General features: G+C 46.8%; 2 protein-coding genes across 3 annotated transcripts in view; one reads left to right on the plus strand and one right to left on the minus strand.

Annotated features, from left to right (window-relative positions):
* Positions 1 to 1,426: 1,426 nt before the first annotated feature.
* On the plus strand, positions 1,427 to 6,453 carry ntmt1 (N-terminal Xaa-Pro-Lys N-methyltransferase 1). The gene is made up of 4 exons (XM_061263551.1): positions 1,427 to 1,587; positions 3,728 to 3,891; positions 4,202 to 4,454; positions 5,283 to 6,453. Exons 2-4 carry the CDS (start codon positions 3,733 to 3,735, stop codon positions 5,537 to 5,539), a joined length of 669 nt encoding a protein of 222 aa, XP_061119535.1. The 5' UTR covers positions 1,427 to 1,587; positions 3,728 to 3,732; the 3' UTR covers positions 5,540 to 6,453.
* Positions 6,454 to 7,531: 1,078 nt separating this feature from the next.
* Positions 7,532 to 15,324, minus strand: part of lrsam1 (leucine rich repeat and sterile alpha motif containing 1) — an 18,716-nt gene continuing 10,923 nt past the window's right edge. The window contains exons 16-25 of one of the 2 annotated variants that reach the window (XM_061263113.1): positions 15,164 to 15,263; positions 14,875 to 14,962; positions 14,055 to 14,129; positions 12,938 to 13,018; positions 12,032 to 12,127; positions 11,838 to 11,936; positions 11,413 to 11,544; positions 11,232 to 11,307; positions 10,510 to 10,679; positions 7,532 to 10,354 (exon numbers count right to left, since the gene is read on the minus strand). In XM_061263113.1, coding sequence (XP_061119097.1) covers positions 10,232 to 10,354; positions 10,510 to 10,679; positions 11,232 to 11,307; positions 11,413 to 11,544; positions 11,838 to 11,936; positions 12,032 to 12,127; positions 12,938 to 13,018; positions 14,055 to 14,129; positions 14,875 to 14,962; positions 15,164 to 15,263 — 1,040 coding nt within the window. In that variant the 3' untranslated portion in view covers positions 7,532 to 10,231. The remainder of the gene's footprint in view (positions 10,355 to 10,509; positions 10,680 to 11,231; positions 11,308 to 11,412; positions 11,545 to 11,837; positions 11,937 to 12,031; positions 12,128 to 12,937; positions 13,019 to 14,054; positions 14,130 to 14,874; positions 14,963 to 15,163; positions 15,264 to 15,324) is intronic. The other variant, XM_061263114.1, reaches the window with a different exon arrangement.

The following is a 15,324-nucleotide window of genomic DNA, read 5'->3' on the forward strand; positions in this document are numbered from 1 at the left end:
TGACCATTCTCTGCCAAGTCTAGAGACTGTTGTGCATGAAAATTCCAGGAGATCAGCAGTTTCTGAGCTACTCAAACCACCCTGGCTGGCACCAACATCATTCCACATTTAGTCTGAAAAACAGCTGAACCACTTGACCATGTCTGCATGCTTTTATGTATTTAGTTGCTGCCACGTGATTGGCTGATTAAATATTTGCATGAGCAAGCTGGTGTACAGGTCTACCTAATAAAGTGCCCAGTGTACATATTTCTACTTATTCAGCTATCTATGAAGTTTTCTAGACACCTGCTGCAGCTCACCCTGATGAAATTGACATCAATGGGGCCAATGTTTGTTGAGGTTCAATGCGCCAAATATTTACATTAAAAAACGGCACGTTCTCTTTCCAAATATAATGACACACTTACTTATGAACATCAGCAGACCTTGTTGTGCACGGTTTCATCGAAAACTACTTTCTGCCAAAGCACGCCAACCGCATATCTGTACACAGTCTCAACCAAAGCACACCACAATTCTGCAGCACAGTGCCAATATTGTTTTGAGGGTGAGCTGCAGCACATATCTAGAAAACCTGTTAAATCTCAGCAACACTTTCAGGATGGATAGATAGTACTCTGGATGAGTGGAAATATACAATTATTTTGGGAGGTGAACTGCACATGAAGTACCTTCCTCTAACTTGTGTCTGTCTGAGTCTGACTGGCAAGCTCGGGTGTGATAAGAAGCGAAGGCAGACATTGAGTGCATCTGAAGAGACCACAAGGTTGTCGGCCCTCTCACAAACCAATGGCGGCTTTGATGACTGTTGCAGCGTGAGCATTATTGGCCATTCCAAATTGGGAAGGGGGGGGGGGGGGGGGCTATGATTTTTAAATCAAAGTGATTGGATATGCAAGGAATTGTGTGGCCAAGCAGATGTAGGGGCGTGGTCCCACGCCCAGTGAAACCTATCTGTTGTTCTGGCATACTCACAGAGAACTGTGCTTCCACCGCAATAGTACTCTTAGTTTTGACTGGTCCTCAAATTAATCTCGTTCGCCTGGTACCGAGCCCCGCCCCCGGCTGCTGTTTTCATCGTTTCCATGGTAACACTACAATACATCCACTAGATTCACTTTGCAGGCTGTTACGTACTGGCAGAGTAATGGCTCCAAATATTGCGAATTAAAGTCTTCTTTACATTTTACGTTTAGGTATGCAATATGTTTGGTAGAATTTTTTCAGGGGCCTTCCCAATTTTTCCAATTCCACCAGAATCTGCGTAAGAAGTATTTAAATGCGTACGTGACCCTGATCTGACAGACTGGTCTTTTTCTCAATGGTCTTGCTGCTTGGATACAAGAGCGCAACCCCTTCCTACTATACTTTTGGCACCACGTTGTCAGCTCTGTCAAAGGCACTAAGGCAGCACACATGCGCAAACTAAATAAGGAAATGACGTCGTTGGAGAAACATTCGGCAGCATTTCCAAGCTACATACGTTAAGCGGTTAGAAGAGGGACCGTGCTTCGCAGCTACGTGGTGTCATGATTGGGGAGCTGTAGTGATTTGTGAAGGACGCTAACTAACCAACTCTGTGAGGTAACTTTTTGATTTATTAAGATTAAGGACTTCTGTGTGGTTAATAATGGCTGGAACCGGTAGTCAAAAGACATGCACAGTAGAGCACTGCGTTAGGGGATCATTTTATTTAGGTGCTGTCAACACGTGCTGGTCTTCATCACTTCTATAACGACAGTAAGTGTAGCAAGTTACTATCGAGTACATCTCACAGTGACTTAGAACCCCCTTCGGCTATAAATAAAGCGAGCTGGGCAACATTATCTGAGCAGCCACGAATGCCGTGTAGCTAGCTGTAGTACATCCTCTTTTGCACCTTTCGTGATAAGTTAAGGACCGATTGTTGATACAGTTACGTTTCTACAACAATTCGTGACTTTCTCAGAAATCACCGTTTGAATGTTTAGTTAGTCTAAAGTTATTGTAGTTTACACGACCATCCAGAAACATGTCTGGCTGATTTTCTGTCGTTTTCTACTCTAAGCCTATACCAACTAGGTTGGACAGTTCCCACTTGGTATTTTTTGTTGGAGGTTTGCTCACTTACTCTCTTGGGCCAGCTGCACAGCTTTGGCAATGGCAGAAAGTACAGTGACCATTAGATCCCCAGCAACCAGGCAAGCAATCAACCTTAAGTTACTTCTAAGTAAGCAGGTCAGATACGTTTCTCGTGTAACTAAATTAATCGAATGTATCATAGCCAGCGAGCGATCACACGTCGTGCCCCGTTATGACCCGTCGTCACAAGATTCGCAATGACACTGGCAGCTGTGATGGAGACAGGCACGACCAGATTTGGCTTCAGTTGAACACGACACGGGGAATGTGAGAGCAGGTGACGAGGAGTAGGCTACGTCTCACCCGCCTTCATATCACTGCTGGGGATAGGTGTTACGTTACAATATGTTTAACTCACTGAATAATTTTAACTCACCAATGACAGACACATCAACGGCGGAGGGGGTGGGAAGGTTGGCTCATCAAGGTTGGTGGTGGGGTAACATATTAGAGTTTTAACTAACTTGTAAAACTCCAAAATTAATGGCACAATAGGGGAGTGGCATTCATGAAAGGATGAATAAGACCTTAAAATAAACCAGCAGTGGATATAGTTTTAAAACATGGATGTTCAAAAATAAATTTATTAAATTAACCATTTTGAAAAGGCTATGCTTATAACCAAATATATAATTTCATAGGTCACACTCACAGTATTAAATATTATTTTCTCATTTGAAAAATGCTTTATGTGAACAATGTGAATAAAAAAAATAAAAAAGCCTATATGAATTGCAATGGATAGACAACAGACTCTAGGTCAGAGGTCACCAACCCTGGTCCTGGAGAGCTACTGGGTCTGCTGGTTTTCGCTGTTACTCTGCACTTAATTTATCAATTAGAGCAGATGATTACACAGCTAACTCACCTCACCTGGTTACCTAGGTCTCAACAGGGTGCTGATTTTAGGGTGAAAACAAAAATCAGCAGACCCAGTAGCTCTCCAGGACCAGGGTTGGTGACCTCTGCTCTAGGTGGTCACAGTGTAGTTACAGTATTTGAGGTTAATTGGGGCACTGCTGGAAAACATTGGGGTCGTGGAATAATATTAATTTTGCCAGCTCATTTAAATATTAAGTGACATTAATATTTAAATGAGGGTGTTGGGTACAAGCTGGACACAGTATCCAACTGGAGGTTCAATTTAATCACATTTCCATTTAAAAATGTTGACAATTATTTAGGGCTCCCGAATGAGTTTAAGTAGAACTGAGTCCCCCACCCGTGTTCCTGATCTCAGTATAAATCTGAAGCTGGTCTGGGATATTATGCTACCTTGCCTCAAGCTCCCATAGTTCATAGCAAAGTCTTTGTCTATGATGTCTATGAGATGTTCATGAAATGCTTGATGGGAAATGTATTGCAGTTCCAAACAGGTTTTACTGACCATGACGGAAACTACGCAAAAAGCTTTAAATCTTTACATTTTGTTCTGCGTACCATGCGATTCTCTGCTTCTTGCACTTGCTGTCTCTCATACTGCACTTCAGTGTAAAACCTGTGCACATGTATTTGCATTGTAATACTCTCTGGATAACAGCATCAGTTAAATGCGAGTACAGTAAAGCATTCTCTGCGGTTTGGTTTGGGGGTTGGGGTGCAGACGGGATGGTGGACACGGTAGAGGACGAGACGGCCTTCTACTCGAAAGCCGAGCGCTACTGGCAGGAGGTCCCGCCCACGGTGGACGGAATGCTGGGGGGGTACGGCAACATCTCCAACATCGACATCAGCGGCTCCAAAAAGTTCCTGCAGAAGTTCCTGGGGGTGAGTCTCACGCACACCCCCGACTTGCAGTAATAATAATAATAATAATAATAATTTGTTATTTAGCTGACGTTTTTATCCAAAGTGACTTGCAGTTGATAAGACTAAGCGGGGAACAACATCCCTGGGGTTAAGGGCCTTGCTCAAGGGCCTGGCAGCTGGGCGGATTTTGTGGTGGCTAGACCAGGGCTTGAACCACCAGCCTTCCAGGTCCCAGGCATAAACAGTAGGCTGTGTAGAAACAGTAGGGAGGTTTGTACGCAGTTGGAGGAGAGGCTTATGTTCCGATGCGTTCTCTCGCTCTCCTCAGGAGGGCAAGGGGAAGACGGGCACGGGGTGCGCTCTGGACTGCGGGGCGGGGATCGGACGCATCACCAAGCGCCTGCTGCTGCCGCTCTTCCGGACGGTGGACCTGGTGGACGTCACGCAGGAGTTCCTGGACAAGGCCAAGCCCTACCTGGGCGAGGAGGCCAAGCGGGTGGGGAACTTCTTCTGCTGCGGCCTGCAGGACTTCCAGCCCGAGCCCGGCCGCTACGACGTCATCTGGATCCAGTGGGTCATCGGTGAGTCCCGCAAAGAGGGAGAGACAGTGAGCTGTTCTTCTCAGCCGCGCTAGCACAGATCATCTGCTCCATGCGGTTTAAAAAGTCAGGCGCCCTGCTCGTCCAGTGTAAGTACAGATGCCAGGTAGAAACACCGTACACAATGAGGAGAAATGGTCTTTGCATCCTCCTGCTTCTTAAAGGGACGGCATAATAATAGTGATAATTTTATTTTCAAACATGGTTTGCAACAAAAAAAGAAACGGTAAAAGGACAAAAAAAGGAAAGACAACTACCAAAGCCACTCTTTAATGAAATAAGCAGTCTTTGCCTTTGCTGAGTATATTTGAGGTAGGTAGGTCACTTGGGTTTTTTTTAAGCATTCACTTTATTAAAATGGCGAATTAAATGTTTGTGGCCCAATTATTATTTTTAGACTCAAGCACAAACATTATTGAAAATGTTATCCTAAATGGTTGCTAATCGGATATATTTTGAGTATAGCTGATTAGGTTGGGCCATGAAATGTCACTCCTAAATATTACATTTCAATTTTCGCTAAATAGAAATAAATACATTCAGTATAGTAAAATCCAAAACCAGCTGTGGTAAATAGGTTAAACATAGCTAGCACGGCCATTTATGGTGTCATGGCAGTTGAATGGATCCCTCTGAGAGACAGTTTACAGTTTTGGCTTTTAGTCAGTTATTTAAAAAGGTGCATTTAACATGGTAATTAAACCACCAGTAGAAATCGACCATTGTTTTTGTCAAGATTCAGAACCAAGGGAGATTCAATTAGCTGCAATGCTGATGCATTCTGCTCAGTGGCTCCTCCCCTTCCAACAGGTCACCTGACGGATGACCACCTGGTGGAGTTCCTGCGGCGTTGCCGTGGCGGCCTGCGGCAGGAGGGGCTCATCGTGGTGAAGGACAACGTGGCGTACGAGGGCGTGGTCCTGGACGAGGTGGACAGCAGCGTGTGCCGGGACCTGCCGCTGGTCCGGGCGCTGGCCCGTCAGGCAGGCCTGCAGATCGTGTTCGAGGAGCGGCAGGAGAACTTTCCGGAAGAAATCTACCAGGTCCACACCCTGGCCCTCAGATAAAGAGAGAGAGGGGGCAGGAGGGGGGGACAGAGAGGCAGATGGGGGGGAGGTCTGAAAGGAAATGCTGTAGTAGTTCAGAAACTCAACGTTTTCACAGCAGTCTGAGAGCCCTACCACCTCTGTGTGAGTGAGAGTGTGCTTGAGAGTGAGAGTGTGAGAGTGAGAGTGTGCTTGAGAGTGATAGTGAGAGTGTGCTTGAGAGTGAGAGTGAGAGTGAGAGTGTGAGTTTGAGTGGTTCTGTACCTGTTTGAGGGCCTGCAAACAAATGCATTCTCTCCATGCACATCTGTACGCGTGTGCTTGTCGAGTAATGTGTCCACTGATGTTGGTCAGCAGTTGTGCCCATCAGTCTGCTCCTAGTCTTGTCTTGTGTGTATTCAGGACAGGTATGTGTGAGTGTGAGAGGAAGGGGTTGGCTCTGTGGTTAATTCACACACGTATCCTGGGACTGCCACACAGGACCTACCTCTGGGGAGCTGCCGGAATGTTCTCTGACCGACGGGAGCGAGAATGCGGAAATTCCCGTTCCGCCTCGGGTACGCACACGCGGATTCCGAAACACGAGAGCGCTCCAACGCGAGAGAGGAAACGCATTGTACTGTACTCCGTGCGTGTGGATAATGCAGAGCAGCAGGAAAATGAACACGTCAAAAGAGCCTTTTAACTCCCGTTTACATCAGAGTACAGAGGTCTGCTATTTAGATACTGGTTCTAGTGGATTCAGAATTATAACAACTTTTTATCATTTTTGTGTGTGTGTGTGTGTGAATGGGGTTCAGGGGAGTTGAATAAGTTATCAGAGGATGTGTCAAATTCAGAAAACGTTCACAGTGACGTGTGCTTATTGATTTGCTGTCTGACATTGAATGTACAATGTAGTGAATCTGTACATAAAGCCACACAGAAGACGTCCAGTCATGTTCTCCGTGTCCCTGTCATTTTATAAACCTTTACTTAACCACAGTGGTATGAGCTGACTTTCAATTTACAGTGACAACCAGGAAATCTAATGTTCTTTGGAATTCATTTGTCCAGGGGGGATAGTGCCCTCTACTGTCGTACAGATACCACTACTCAGGAGCAGTTCAGTTGTTTCAGGTCTTCCAATCATGTGCAAAGCCCAGCCCTGGCTTATCTGATATTTATTTTACAGCTGAAAACTGCATGTTGCCATGGTAAAAATGCTTTGCTGCGTGAATCAGCATTGATGTGCACAGCAGCTTAGTAAATATGCTTGAATGAACGGTGAGAACAAAACTCAGCATGCACCGGCCCTTTTTCTCCTTATTTGCCATACATGGTTTACTTTCTGTGATCAACTGACCATGTGTTTGGACCTTCATTAGTTAAGCCCTGACCAATTTCTATTAAAAATGGAGAATTAGTCCAAAAACCTAACTTCTTTCTAGTTAAGCCTGAAGACACTGTGGCCCTCCAGGACTGTAGTTAAGCCTGAAGGCGCTGTGGCCCTCCAGGACTGTAGTTAAGCCTGAAGGTGCTGTGGCCCTCCAGGACTGTAGTTAAGCCTGAAGATGCTGTGGCCCTCCAGGACTGTAGTTAAGCCTGAAGGTGTCATGGCCCTCCAGGACTGTAGTTAAGCCTGAAGGCGCAGTGGCCCTCCAGGACTGTAGTTAAGCCTGAAGACACTGTGGCCCTCCAGGACTGTAGTTAAGCCTGAAGGTGTCATGGCCCTCCAGGACTGTAGTTAAACCTGAAGGCGCTGTGGCCCTCCAGGACTGTAGTTAAGCCTGAAGGCGCTGTGGCCCTCCAGGACTGTAGTTAAGCCTGAAGGCGCGGGGGCCCTCCAGGACTGTAGTTAAACCTGAAGGCACTGTGGCCCTCCAGGACTATAGTTAAGCAGGAAGGCGCTGTGGCCCTCCAGGACTGTAATTAAACCTGCTGGCTCGGCAACCTTTCAGTTTGAGATGCCAACATTGCTGGAGGAAAAAGCATCACTCCTTTATTTGCAGATAAACAAACACGTGCAATAAGTAGGGTGAAGTAATGAACACACGTTTATTACAGCAACTTAAAAATCTATCGCCAATCACAATGTGCACAATACACACAACAGACGTACATAAAATACCATGATCTTAGACAGCATTCAAAGTTTAAGATTCAACTTAAAAGGTAAAAATACAAAAGGATCCAAAGGATACGAAAACAAAAAACGTTTTATAGTTTCAGCTGTACTCACCCACCAGCAGAAAGTAGTTTTGCAGCATTAAAATATTTAAATGAGTTAAACTGGGTTTGGGTCATTTCAATTAAAATTAAAAAATGTAAAAAACTCCATTGTTTTCAGAGTACAGTTTTCAGAGTACCTAGAGGCCAAAAACTATTAAACCAAACCAGAGTTAACAGAGGAAACAAAGGCAGAGTTAAAGGTTGATAAGGGTTAAAAAGGTTGCATTGGTGGGGGGCGGGGGGTGTCTATGGAAAATGTATTCAGAAGTCAGCTGAAGTACTGAAGTTGTGTTTCTTTTTTTCTTTTTCTTTTTTTTATTGTGGAGGGGTTTAAGCATCTGGCAACACTGCTTGTCTGGCTGCCATATTTGGGCAGTGCTGATGGAGAGGACCTAGAGTGCACTACAGGTCAACATGAATCTGGGATTCTCATCAACCCTAGCATTCGGTTATGGTGGTGGGAATGGGGCTGGGATTCCACGTAACTGAAGATATAGAACATGTTCATTTAATGACAGGAAAATCCTGAAAATTAACGGAATACATTTCATGAAAACACACATCTTACATTCAAACATATCAATCCTTGCCACATTCATATATTTGCGGTGTACATACAGTACCCATAGAATATAGTGTAACATCAAATATATGTTATATATTTTCCAATAGTAAGCAGAAAGATTTTGGGTTATTAAAGCAGCATGATACACTCTTACATTTAGTAATTCTTCAGAAATATGATAAAGATACAGTTTGTTCCTCTTATTCGGGATTCACAGATGGGCATGGGGCAGTATAAAAACAACATGGCGTGGAGAGAGAAAATGAAACGGAGAAGGAAGATTCAAATAAAACTTTATAAAATCTGAAAAAATGATTGAAACATAATTATACCCTGAATTAGTTTTAAAGGGGATGTCACAGCATGCTATATTCTCGGAAAAGTGCAAGCGATTTGGCAGTGTGTTGGAGCAAAATGTTCTGTCCTACGTTCAGGAATGCGTGTGTACGTGTGCGCACACTTCTGACAGCTCTGAATGCAAGCTCTGGTAGGTAAGACATTTTTTATGTGTTAGGCATCAATACACACTGAGGTGACTGAGAAAACACTGAGTTTTAAAAAGTTACAAATGTTTCGCTTAGTGCATGACACAGTCAACTGCTGCAAGTTCCTATGATTGTTCTGAAGGGATTAGAAAGGCTACCTTAGACTTGCGCTAAACGGCAGGCCTAGGAGAGCAAAGCTTTGTTATTGTTAAGACCAAGCAGGTTTCCTCTATGTTCTGGCTCTGTCAATCTGGTTAATCTGGTAAATAATTTGCCCAATTTAACTGGCCCGCTGTTAAAAGGCATTGACATTGTGAAAGGCGCTATATAAATGCAATCCATTATCATTGTTATTTTTATGATGTGGTGTTCTACTGTGGAAAATCCTATTGGCTGATACACTTCAGTGAGTGACAGCACACAGTGGCTCATATCATTACACTCCCTCCCCTTCATTAGGTTCAGGAAACTCCCCAATTCTCCCATGACATCATCAAAACCAGCAAAACCAGCAGAAAGTTTGAAACTGAAGAGAATTCTTGAGTCCTATATAGCCAACAACCGTTGATTTAAAAACGTAAAGAGTTAGTGATGAAGAGGTCTGTATTATCTAACTACGTTAATCTTTACAGTGCAGTAAGAGTTCCGTTTGAGGAATTCCTTCCCCTTGCATGCAGAGTTTAAAAATCTCTAAGTACACTTGAATGGAAGGTTTCATTGCGAGGAATTATTGGAAAAGAGACACTGGTTACACGTAGGGACGGAGATTATAGGTTATAGGTTAGTTTTGGGGCGGGGTGAAGGTTAGAGGAAGTCAGGCAGAGTTAGGCACTATTGTGGGAGTCTATGGGATGCAATATTTTGGGTTGTCATGCTGGTGAAGGGGGGTGGGAACGCCACAATGATGCAGGATGCAGTGCCACGCCCGCAGGCCCCGCCTATCTCAGAGCTGACCCTCTGACCCCCATGGACCTGCTAGGCTTTTCACCCCTTAACCAGCCAATCGGGTGAGAGGATAAGAAGATGACGCCGCAGGCTAGATGCTAAAAGCTTCTTAGCATTACACACAGAGGGTCAACATTACGACATTGCTTACGAATGCTTGCACCACCCTTCACTGAGGGAACCCGTGCAGTCGTGCAGCAGTAGAGTCAAATAAGTACTCCCGCCTCAGCCGAGGCAATTTAACGAGGTCAACGAGTCATTCGCGAGCTATTCGTCCAAGTCAACAAATGGCTTACGAGTCGTACAAGGTTAACGAGCTGTTTGACGATGCTAACGAGTCCGTTTAGCGAGGGCTTGACGGACAGGCGCTTGTTGGCTACGGCAGGTGTGACAGGAGGGGCTCGGGCGGACAGACACAGGGAGGAGGGGTGTGAGGAGCACAGGAACACGTGGGGTGGATACAGTGGTGGAGGTGGAGATGCAGAAGGCAGGGCTCTTGGGCGCCCCCTAGTTGCGGTAGAGGCGTATGCGCTGTTCGATGTCGCTGCGGCACAGAGGACAGGTCTGCAGCACCTCGCTGCACACCTGGCAACAGCACACGTGCCCACACGGCAAGAAGATCGTATGGGGCTGGAGAGAGAAAGAGAAATGACATTTTTTACACTTTTTTTGGGCTGTGCATTATTGTACCGTGTAAATACAGCAGTATTTGGGGGTTATAGAATGCGGATGTGGGGGATATAGTGTGAGCGGTGTTGTGTTTTAAAGGTGGGGCGCAGACACACCTCCATCTCCATGCACACCACACACTCTGAGGCACCGGCCGAGTCGTCAGGGCTCGGCACGGGGGTCATGGCGAGGTCGTAGGGGGCCGGGGATTCCGGGGGGCTCAGGGTGAAGGCAGGGGCAGAGGGCACGGACGGGCCTGCTGACTCCTCCTCAGCCTGGCACGCACCTGTGAGCACCATTACAAACACCCTGTCTCTCTCTCTGTATGAACAGCCTGTCTGTCTCTCTCAAATGTCTCTCTCACTGTATGAACAGCCTGTCTCTCTCTCTGTATGAACACCCTGTCTGTCTCTCTCTCTGTATGAACAGCCTGTCTGTCTATCTCTGTATAAACACCGTCTGCCTCTCTCACTGTATGAACAGCCTGTCTCTCTCACTGTATGAACACCTTGTCTGCCTCTCTCAAATGTCTCTCTCTGTATGAACACCCTGTCTGTCACTCTCAAATGTCTCTCTCTGTATGAACAGCCTGTGTCTCTCTCACTGTATGAACACCCTGTCTGCCTCTCTCAAATGTCTCTCTCTGTATGAACAGCCTGTCTGTCTCTCTCACTGTATGAACACCCTGTCTGCCTCTCTCAAATGTCTCTCTCTGTATGAACAGCCTGTCTGTCTCTCTCACTGTATGAACACCCTGTCTGCCTCTCTCAAATGTCTCTCTCTGTATGAACAGCCGGTCCTTTACGCAGGTGGGCCAAAGCGGCCTCTTGCCTCCTACCTTTTGGAGGTGGGCTGATATGCTCCTTGGCCCAGTTGAGCAGAGACTTCTGTAATCCCACCTCACAGATTCCCAGCTATAAGAGAAGAGCAATATCAGCACAGCAGAGTGTAACACAAACGCACAAACAAGCATAAACACACACAAGCACAAACGCACACGCACACACACACACACACACCTTGCTGAGGTCAGCGGCAGTCATGTGACGCAGTGATTCACAGCTGATGCGGTGATGAGCGATCACTGGGAGGTAATGCTGAGCAGAGAGCTTGCAAAGGAGAATCACCAACTCCCGCTCCACTCCTGCCTCCTGCAAGGGTACACAGAGCTTACACAGGAGATACACCAAGTCCTCCAGGGAAGTACAGTTTACACAGGAGATACACCAAGTCCTCCAGGGAAGTACAGTTTACACAGGAGATACACCAAGTCCTCCAGGGAAGTACAGTTTACACAGGAGATACACCAAGTCCTCCAGGGAAGTACAGTTTACACAGGAGGTAGACCAAGTCCTCCAGGGAAATGCAGTTTACACAGGAGATAGACCAACTCCCGCCTGCCTACATGCGTAGCGACAGTAGTTTGGAGGAGGGGGGGTCATACCTGCATGCGTAGGGACAGTGGTTTAGAGTCCAGTAGTCTCTGGTACTGAATCATCCAGTAGTTCTGCTGGTTTGATTCACTCTTCAGCTCCATCTCCGCCTGACAGACACACGGACAAACAGAGTCCCTCAAAAGAACCCAGGAAAGGAAGTTCTTCCTCACCCTATACCCTGTGAACAGGCCTTGTGACTCACCAGGACTTGCCGTAGCTCCACCTCTCTCTGGTCCTTCTGTTTAAAGAGCTCCTGCAGCAGGTCTGTCAGAGCACTACGCTGGTCAGACAGCTCCTCCTGTACACACACACACACACACATACGCACACGTACGCGAACGCACACACATACAAACACCACACACCACACATTAAACCATTGTCCTTATCCAGACGTGTTGATCCTAAACAAAACAGATTACTGTTCTGAAATAACAGGTTTATAGCCCATGTGGTTGGGTGTGTGTGTGGCCGTGTGTGTGCACATGTATGGTATAGAGTAAGTGTGTGTGTCTCATTCCCTCTTCCCCTCTGTGCAGAGCCCCTTGCCTCCCGGTGATGGAATGAGCGTGTTCTCAGGAGTTCTCATGAAAGACGAGTGCGATGGAGGGAGTGAGAGAAGCCAAAGAAGGAAAGTAAAAGGACTTCTGCTACGGGCTGGGCGGAGAGGGGCCGTTACAGGGGGAGTGGGGGTCAATGGGAACAACCCTTAAATATCGTCAGATCTGTTTTACACAACATCCAACATCCAACACCGACAATCACGGAGCCGGCTGCTTCCCTGTGAATCGCGCCGTTAGCCCCGGACAATTGGGTTCTAAATCCACATCTGTCCTTTTGCACCTTTCTGCGTACAGTACACGTGCAGAGGAACAAGCATGTTGCTCGGAGAGCTTATAGTCAAAACCGTTTTTGAATCGTATTGAAACTCACCTAGGAAAACCTAGTCTGTATCAAGTACTGTGGTCTACAGATGATCTACACCGATACCTCTGCCCTGTGTCCACACTCAAGTCATGCAACAGCCCCCAATCAGGCCTCGCCCCTTCTGTGAAGAGGCAGGCCGCGATTGGTCGGTGACGGGGCCCCGCCCCCTGCGAGCACGTACCTGCAAATTCTCAGCGTCCAGATCTCGCCTCTTTACCTCCAGCCTAGTCAGCTGCATTAACTCAGCTTCTATTAGCCTAATCTAGAAACATGAAGATAAGAGGAACCATGTGTGAACCAGCAGCAAAAATCAGCACGCAGACATTGTTGTTGCCCCGGGCGTACTCTTGGGGGCCGGCTTTCTCTGTAAGCCCCTTTGTTAAAAGCACTGTACAAATAAAATGTTATTGATTGAGACATAAACAAAAACAAAAACCAATGAACAGTCATGGAGTCACAGGTCCCTCCCTACCTCAACCAATGGCTCTTCATGTAGCACAGCACACGCTTAACCAATAGACTTAATGCCTGCATTCAAATCGAGCCAATCCTGACTCTGTCTGCTGGCTGCTTTTTGAGTGGTCACCTGACGTGGTCTTCAGACTCACACTTACTACTTATTATAACATATCACCATGTTTGCAGTTGAGATTTGGTTAAATGTGTAATATGGCAGCAGTAGACCGTCTGTGCAGTCGATGTGAAAGCCACTCTGCACACTTTCGTCTGGGTGTTGCGGCGTCTCCTTCAGTTGCCAGGCTAATCCAGATAAGTCTCAGCCAGACCAGGCCAGAAATACACGTGAAATTCTTCAACCCTCCAGATGCCAGAGAACTCAGTCTCACCACCAGATGGGGGAGGGAAAGCCTCTCGATTTGAACTTTCCCCTGCTCATACCGGAAGCTGATTGAAAGAGAGCTACGGAGAGCTGCAAAGGGATTGGCTGAGACAATAAGAGGGCAGCAGAATTAAAAAAAAGAAAACAAACGAGAGAAAAAAAACGGAGCCACTTGGGGGGAAAACGAAAACGGTGGGAGAGCAATGGCTGGAGGCGCTGAGGATGCTGCCCCCTGGTGGAGGGTGGAGAATGAACATGGTCTATGTATGACTCCTAAGAGCTCTTAGCCACCCGCATTCATTACTTTAGCCGCAGTAACACAGGGTGCACTAACACCACCGTCAGCAACGGGCCAATTAAAACCCACTCTAATATCCAAGGACACGACAAATCCTTGAGCAGCCCCCATGCGCTACGAGACAGGGATTGACCGGGGCGGGGGGAAGGGGTCGTGACCCACCTGCTTGCGAATGTAGCCATGCATGCTGTCCTTTTGGAGCTGCAGTGCCTGGAAGGCCGCCTTCTGCATTTCCTCCTGCAGGGGGCGACAGAGAGCACGGTCACTGGAGAGTAGCGCAGACCACAGCTTGTGCCGGGTTGGCCATCAGGGGGCGAGTTCTGCTACAACACCAGGATGTGATGCAGTGGTGCCCCACAGTCCAGCATCCAGCCCTAACTGTGTGTGGGTATGCAAGGCACTAGAGTGCCCAAGCATGTGTGTGTGTGTCTGCTGTGTGAGCGTGTGTGTGCCTGTAGCAAGTGAAAGAAAGATATTTCTTGGCTTCATTATACAGCACAATTCTTTTCAGCTGCGCTTAATATAATGTCAGTGGTTTCTCTAGAACAAAATTAGTACATTAGCATCATTACTTATGGATGAGGTAACAGTGTACTGTCAGTGCACTGGAGTAATGGATGAAACATTATCAATGTCTTGGCAGTATTTTTGATCAATTTAATACTACCTTGATGATAAAAGCATCAATTTCTTAGAAAAATATGACTCCAAACCTTTGATTCCATACCACAGGTAAAAGTAGACAAAAAGAGAAAAAATAGACACCTTCTTTTCAACGAGACTCCACACTAAGCCTTTTCCAGCGTAAGTCACACAAGCTGGAGCATTGACAAAGGAGTGCTTCACTTCAAGTTGAGTGTGTGCATCTCAAGCCAGGCTGTGTGTCGCGCCGTGTGTGTGTGTGTGTGTGTGTGTGTGTGTGTGTGGACGTTACTACTGTATCTGTAAGTTTGTGTGTGCATGGGTGGCTGTGTGTTTTTACCTCCTGCAGGATCTGAGCGATAGCTTTGGATTTATCGAGCTGCTGCAGTGACAGCACCTGGTCAAACTTCCTGTCCAGAGTTTCCATACTGCGGGAGGGTAGAGAGAGAGACAGAGTGAGAGAGACAGAGAGAGAGAGCAAGAGAGAGAGAGAGTGCGAGAGAGAGCGAGAGAGCACAAGAGAGGGAGGAAGCTGAGACAGAAGGAGGTCAGCCTGCATATTCTGGTCATGAACCCAACACACGACAAACAGAAGCACTCCACACGACCGCGCGGGTGCTCACTCTGACCTGCGGCAGGTTTCGGTCACCAGACTCTGCCTGCGGGTCTCGCATGCCTCCTGCAGCAGGCGCATGGAGTAGCCCTCCGACAGCATCTTCTGCATGGCCGCTACGCCCAGAGAGAGAGAGACAGCTTGTGCATTAGTGTTAACCATTACAAATCAGGTGCC

The sequence above is a fragment of the Conger conger genome, chromosome 12 (assembly GCF_963514075.1).
Source record: "Conger conger chromosome 12, fConCon1.1, whole genome shotgun sequence".
Lineage (NCBI taxonomy): Eukaryota > Metazoa > Chordata > Actinopteri > Anguilliformes > Congridae > Conger > Conger conger.